The sequence below is a fragment of the Lipotes vexillifer genome, unplaced genomic scaffold, assembly GCF_000442215.2.
Source record: "Lipotes vexillifer unplaced genomic scaffold, Lipotes_vexillifer_v1.1 scaffold444, whole genome shotgun sequence".
Taxonomy (NCBI): domain Eukaryota; kingdom Metazoa; phylum Chordata; class Mammalia; order Artiodactyla; family Lipotidae; genus Lipotes; species Lipotes vexillifer.
Window position 1 is genome coordinate 4,798,673 of NW_006793488.1, and position 7,321 is coordinate 4,805,993.

At 41.1% G+C, this 7,321-nt stretch overlaps 1 protein-coding gene across 4 annotated transcripts in view; it reads right to left on the reverse strand.

Annotated features, from left to right (window-relative positions):
• MAK (male germ cell associated kinase) overlaps positions 1-7,321 on the reverse strand; it is a 49,819-nt gene that overhangs the window by 18,245 nt on the left and 24,253 nt on the right. For all 4 annotated transcript variants that reach the window (XM_007466401.1, XM_007466399.1, XM_007466402.1 and 1 more), the window contains exons 8-9: positions 5,988-6,155; positions 2,125-2,436 (exon numbers count right to left, since the gene is read on the reverse strand). In XM_007466401.1, coding sequence (XP_007466463.1) covers positions 2,125-2,436; positions 5,988-6,155 — 480 coding nt within the window. The remainder of the gene's footprint in view (positions 1-2,124; positions 2,437-5,987; positions 6,156-7,321) is intronic.

Sequence of the window (7,321 nt, forward strand, 5' to 3'; positions counted from 1 at the left end):
ACAGTGCCAGTAACGTCAAGTCATCTCATGTCTAAGAATATTGGAAAGGGATAAATATTAATAATTTTTATAAAGTAGAAGGTGGATTTTTGCAAATCCACATTAATAAGTTTGGTACCAGATGAGGGCAAAGATTCTAACATCAGTTATTAAAGAGAAAGTTTTTGAGCACTAAGGAAAAAAGGTGGTAGATCACACAGGCCACCATTTTTCATAAAAAGCAGACAGCGAATGCCTAGTCTGTATGGCCTTCAGCAAAGGAGGTGACAGGGTCTTCTTTCATGCTATCAAAGAGATGAAGTAATGAAAGGACAACAAAGGAGCTGAATGCTTATGTTCCACCAAAATTTATACCCCAACTCCAATGGGTTGGTATTTGGAGATGGGGCTTTGGGAGGTAACTGGGGATGAGATGAGGTCATAAGGGTGGGACCCTCGTGGTGGGATTAGTGCCCTTAGAAGAAGAGAATCCAGGGAGCTGCTTTCTCTCTCTGCCATGTGGACAAAGCAAGAAGGTGCTGTCTACAAATCAGGAGGAGGGCCCCACCAGAAATCAAGTTGGCTGGCACCTTGATCTTGGACTTCCCAACCTCCAGAAGTGTGAGAAAGTAAATTTTTGTTATTTAAGCCACCCAGTCTATGGTATTTTCTTATGGCAGCCTGAGCAGACTGAGACAAGTACATAGTTCAATAATTTGACCAAGAGTACTGATTAATGGATCAGTTTCCATCTAGAAGAAGGTTCTAGTGGCTTGCTATCCCAAGGGCACATTGCTATTCTGTTCATTGTGAAGGTACAGGAGGAAAAAAATGAACAACCATTCCATAGCTGGTGACAAGCTGGGCAGAATGGTTAAACTGAGAAGACAAAATAAGGGTTCAAAAATACTTATTAGAGGGGCTTCCCTGGTGGCGCAGTGGTTGAGAGTCCGCCTGCCGATGCAGGGGACACGGGTTCGTGCCCCGGTCCGGGAGATCCCACATGCCGGTCCGGGAGATCCCACATGCCGTGGAGCGGCTGGGCCCGTGAGGATCCCACACGCCGTGGAGCGGCTGGGCCCGTGAGCCACGGCTGCTGAGCCTGCGCGTCTGGAGCCTGTGTTCCGCAACACAGGCCACAACAGTGAGAGGCCCACGTACCGCAAAAAAAAAAAAAAAATACTTATTAGAAATGTGAGAGGTAAAAATAAGGTCTTCCAATTTTTGAATCCTAGAGATCAAATACACAATGAGAGGTATAGAATATGTGATTGAACAGAAGCACTTGTACAGAACAGACTTGGGAATTTTAGTTAACAGAATGCTCAATCCCAACTCTGCAACTCATTAGCCATCTAAAAATTGCGGGCAAGTTTATTGGGTACTTTAACTTAGTGAATGCATACGAGAGGGCGGGAGGGTGTTGCATAGAGCATGGCACTTAGTAGCTATTTAGTAATGTTAACTTCCTTTCCTTCCCTCCCAGTGTGAGTCAACATTTTATGGGCCTTCCAAGAAAAAAAAAAGTAGTCCTTGATGGCACAGGTGAACACAGGGTTCTGGAATGTTGGCGGTGATTCACCTTGTTTTATATTTCCTACCTACTGTCTGCCTCTGGTTCTGGCAGGGGAAGCAGGAGGGTGAGGGGACTCAAAGGCTCCTTCATACACAGGAACCGAGGGTCACTCAGTCATTGATGAATGACATCCCTGTGGAGTACGTGAAGGAACTGAGGGTGTTTCTCTTAGAGAAAGGGGCAGATAATGTAAGGGCGATTTTCAAATATCTGAAAGGCTGCCTTTCTGGAAGAGTGATTAACTTTTATTAAAAGCTACAGAAACCAGATTTGAGCTCAGTATGAGGAAGAACTTTCTAGTATTCAGAATTGCCCCAAAGATAATGTGGACTCCTCAAGACCCTGGAGGTGGTTCAAAAACAGTGTGGACAATTATTCATTCATTCATTCAACAGATATTTGTTGAGAATTTACCATGTGCCAGACACTGTTTTGGGTTCTGGGTCTGTATTGAGAAACGAAACAGACGGACATCTTTTATATCTTCCCCAACATTTTTAGAATGCCTAGAAACAAAATCCTAATGGAACCAAACCATCGCATCTAAAGTGTCATTATGGGCTACTTACGGTTGGCATGTTTTTGACAATACTTGGAAATAGTGTTGGTGGCTGTTTCTGTTGATTCTGCTGCTTGGGTGCTTGCTGGACACCCGTGTTCTGTGGCGGCTGGATGGACTGCAGTGGCTGGTGGCTGTTTTTCGGCTGGGGCTGTCCGGCAGTCTGGTCACTTATGTCTGGCAGAAGCTTAGGTTCTAGATCAACTACAGGTGGCTTTGACTCTAGTGGTTGCACATGCTTATTTAAAGTCTGTTTCGATTCCAGATGATGTGAGGAAGGGCCTAATACTTGACCGACTTGAAAATATGGGTGTTTCAATGCCTAAAGAAGCATGGAAATAGCAAATGGAAAACGGTTTCACCTAAATTTATTGCATATAAACTTGTCCAGCGCTGGGCTAGGCATATATCACTAGTCTAGGTAAGCTTCAGAGATTTAGAAAGCATCCAGTTTTCCCCTTATGTGATGACTTTAAAAAGATACCCAGAAAAAAAAAAAGATTTGAGAAGAAAATTTCATGAAAAAAAAGAAAAAGTACATATTAGTAGAAAGAATGTATAACTCACTTGTAATTTTAACATCCAGTCAAGGCAACTGTTCTTTTAAAGACTCTGTATAAAACACAAAGTCTAGCTTATAAGCAGTGGCTGAATTTGATGGATTAACTCAAACTAAAACACTAGATACTGATAATGTTTTAGACTCCATAAAGGCATTAAGAAATGAGTTAAGAAAGCCTTCTACGTAGTTTATTTTAAATGATTAACTCTAACATCCTATAAAATTCAGGGTTATTTTTAGCCTAACTATAAGTACATGTCTACTAGCAATAAAAAAAATTCTAAGAAACTGAACTAAGCTTTAACAATATAACAGCAAAGAGAAAGTACTTATGGGAATAGACTCTACAAGTACTAGTAAAAATGGTCACTGAGTTTTCACTAGATCAGTCATCAAATCACTGTTACTGCATGGAAGTGGGGGGTAGGGGACAGAGCTGGTGACCATCTGGGTGACACAGGCTAGAGCAGTGGTTCTCAACTGGGGGTATTTTGCCCCTTCGGAGACGTTTTTTTAATTGTCACAACTCGGGGCCTGGGAGGCGCTCCGGGCATCTAGGCACGCTGTCAGTGATGCTGCTGTTTTGTGTGTGTGTGTGTGTGTGTGTTTGTGTGTGTGTGTGTGTGTGTGTGTGTGTCGGGGAAGGGGCTGCCCCTTAAGATAATGAAGCCCTGTTCCCCTGCACCTCTTGCCCTAAGCCAGTACCTGCCTACGTGGAGGCGTAGCCCTGACCCACAGTTAACTTCGCAGGCGTGCAGGGGCAGATTTTAGATGGACAGAGGCAACTCCTGTAACTTAACCTCTCCCTGTCTCCCTGCTTCCAGTAAAAAAAAAAGGGCAATGACATAGTAAACGAGGAAGAGGTGAAGGGCAGGGAGGTGTATATTTTGGCAGAGGTAGAGTAAGTTTTTCTTCTAAGTTTCCCCTTAGAAACTTCGTTGTGTCCCTACCACACCTGATGTGTGTGTTAACTACATGGACATTGCTAAGTGGAACTCAGCAACTGTAGACGATTTAACTACATCAGTACCTGACGCATAGATGGCACTCAGGTTCTGAATTAAGTAGCCCCATTAATTAGTATGTCACTATTCCTAAGTCAGTAATGTACATTTTGGAGCTAGAGGCTTTATGAATATTTTGGAATTTCAGGGCTTCATCTGTAACTTTTCCTCTTTAATATACCAGCTACCATCCTTAAAGAAACAGAGGATCTTTAAAAAATAATAACTTCTTTTTTCCTGTCTGTGAAGGGAATATTGATTGAATAGAATAAGGAATGTATAGAAAGTTCTCAAGAAGAAATTAAAATCATCTCAAAAGCCAACACCGAGAAAACTGCTGCTCACATTTTGATGTTTTTCTTTTCAGAACTTCTTTCTAGTCTTTCATATACATTGTCTTTCATATACATACACATATATATAGAGAGAGAGATTTTACCTTACACAGACTTGCAGCTTCTGCAACTGTAAGTACCTCATGCCACTACCCCACTGTTGTAATTACTGTCATTTTACAGATTATTTTAACGTTTGATAGGGCAAGCTGTCTAACCCTACCACTGTCCTCTGATTACTTATTATTCAAACCTGTCTTGGCTGTTCTTTCCTATTTGTTCTTCCAGTTAGTTGACCTTTAGAAAATATCGTCTCAAATTAAATTTTTTAAAAGCCAAATAATTATTTGGTTTATTTCAACCCTCAATTTATATTTAAATAACAATAAGAATACCATAAAGCCTGTTATGACTTTTTAATTTAAGCCCTTTGCAGATAAAACCATGGCGTTTTTAAGACCATGAGACAGGATTCATCTGTAGGTGTTGAGGGTATAGTCACAAAGGAGCCAAGCACGGGTATCACACGCTGCTAACTTGTGGGAGCCTGAGAGGCAGCATTACTTGTGGGAGCCTGAGAGGCAGCATTACTCCAGTCCTGTGGAGGGATGCTGCTGCTGTGTCGAGGGAACCCGAGTCCCTCTACACGGTAGGAGAGCGTCGGAAAGTCTACTAGGTTGTCTAACTGAAGAGATGCTCTTTTACTACCTGTGACAAGTTTCTTCCTAATTAGCTTGTCACGTGCCTGAATTTTTTTTTTGACTTTTACTTTCTTCTTTATTCTTTTAAACTATGAAATGAACACAAGCTCATAAACATTTGGAGTCATACAGAAAATACAAACTATCCTGTGCAAATCAGGTCAACATTTTTCTAATTCTAAATCTGATTTTTTGTTATTTCATAGTTGTCTTTCTGGCCCATTTCCCGCCATTCCCCCATTCCCATTCATCCTCCAGTTCTGCCACTGCCTCAACGTTTAGAGCTCTATCACTTTGCCAGAGAAAGAAGGGAAAGGAAGATGCTAGATGGAAAAAAAGTGTGAGCAAATTACAACATTTTTAATGCCTAGTGTAAATGTCATTTCCTTTGCAAATTCTTCCTTAAATTTTACCACCATCCTTCCTCTGGGTGGAAGGATCATCCCTATACATCTCTCTGTTAACTGTCTCTAAATTATCAAAGCCCTCTGTCCCCCAGAAAAGTGTGGTAGAAAATTGAGTACTTGCAGAATGTTCCACCAGGCCAGGAAAGGGGTCGTATATTCATATCTGAAATTCCAACCACCTAACATACTACCAGGCACTTAGTTTCTTAGTTTGTGCTCAATAAATATTGAAAGAATAGTGATTTTAAAACTTCCTTGAAAGGTTATTGAAGTGGGCATTCATTCTCTGTCCAGAATCCATTGTGCCTTTATAGCCAACCACTTATTTCCTTTGGTGGTGGTGGAGGGATCGTTTTTCTCCTGGTGTACGTCATCTAAGTGGAATAGTAAATCCAAATGCCTCTACCCTCACCTCAAAAGCCAGAGAACTACAGCTTTATTCCCCCACACAGTTATCCTCACCGTTTAGTTTTCTAAGGCTCTTGTGGCTTAAACAACAGAAATGTATTTTGTCACCATCCTGGAGGCTAGAAGTCAGAGATCAAAGTGTCGACATGCCTGAATTTTTACCGTTAGAGATTAGTTCCTTTCAGCCTCAACCTCCACAGGGTTCCTCATTTGAACCACAAAACAGAAAATCATTGGAGTGGCTATTTTTGCAATTCTCCCAAGAATCTTACATGCCTAGAAGTTAAATCATTACATACGCTGGATGCCTTAAGCTTTAGGGCTTAATTCTCTTGGTAAAACTCTGGTTGAAAATAGACTTGTCTTTGTAAAGAAAAATATCCCCGATATTGTAAAACCTCAAATTAAAAAAACAAACAAACCCACACACAACTATACCAGGGAGATCTGTCTTACCTGGCTTGCTGTTGGTCGTTTCTTTGGATTCCAACTCAACATTTCAGTCATAAGCTGAATAGCTTCACTACTGGCATTGGGAATAAGAGTTTTTAAGTTTATAGGAACACACTGGGGAAAGCGGAAATTCATAGAGGATGCAAGCTGGTACCCTTCCGGCCAGTCACTCTGTTTAAGGAATATATAAGTGGGGGAGGGGAGGCAATAAGTAATTTGTTTTTAATGATCAATTTAAAACAGAGTAATAATATAAAAATCACTTGTGTATGAAAATGTTAATGTTGACTCATGTAAATAAATGTGAAAATGAAATACCAGACCACATACACAATTCAGTGCTATAAACAGTATAGAAGGAACAGTGAGTTGAGAATTAGGGAAAAATGAGAAAGCACTTTCATAAATTTCAAAATGTTAAACTCTGGTCTTTTGGATCTCGATGCTGATGATGGTACCCAGGCGGCTCTGAACAAGTAAGGACAAGTGATGTACAAAGACACTGATTATGTACATGTGATGTACATTATATGTTATACATTGCATCCGATGTCAAAAACTGCACACAGTTGGGAAATGAGTTACGTTAAAGCTTTAATAGCTGAATTAACTTGACTAATGTGAACTACGAGGCACACACTCATTTAATTCAGGTGTAATTATACAAACTTAAACTTATTAAATAAGTGCATCTCAGAAAGTGAAGTCTAGCTGAGTGCAATAGTTAATTGAAAAGTACTCAGTTCAAGATATTAAATATCCATGGCAGAGGTATATAAATGTAAACAAGAAAAGGTTAAGAGAAAATAAAATCCAGGAGGCCTGGCATTAATGTGTTGATCCCAATGGACAGTCACAGAACAAGTAGGAAAGAGGCTAAGCATGTAGTCATCGGCTGGTCATCAGACCAAAGTTAAATACATAGAATTCTAAATACAGAGAATTTTCCCTTAAGTTCTTAAAGAAAGGTAAGCCTCTTTTTTCTACAGTCTGGTGGGATTCTGGCTTCTTGCAGCCCTCATCCCACCCCAATACAAAAAAAGACTGATTATAAGAAAATTAACCCTTAAAGCGTAAGCCTTTTTGAAAATGAAAACATCAGCTAGCTGGCCAAAAGTTACAAATAATCAAAAGTTATAACAGGGCTTCCCTGGTGGCACAGTGGTTGAGAGTCCGCCTGCCGATGCAGGGGACACGGGTTCGTGCCCCGGTCGGGGAAGATCCCACATGCCGCGGAGCAGCTGGGCCCGTGAGCCATGGCCGCTGAGCCTGCGCGTCCGGAGCCTGTACTCCGCAATGGGAGAGGCCACAACAGTGAGAGGCCCACGTACCGCAAA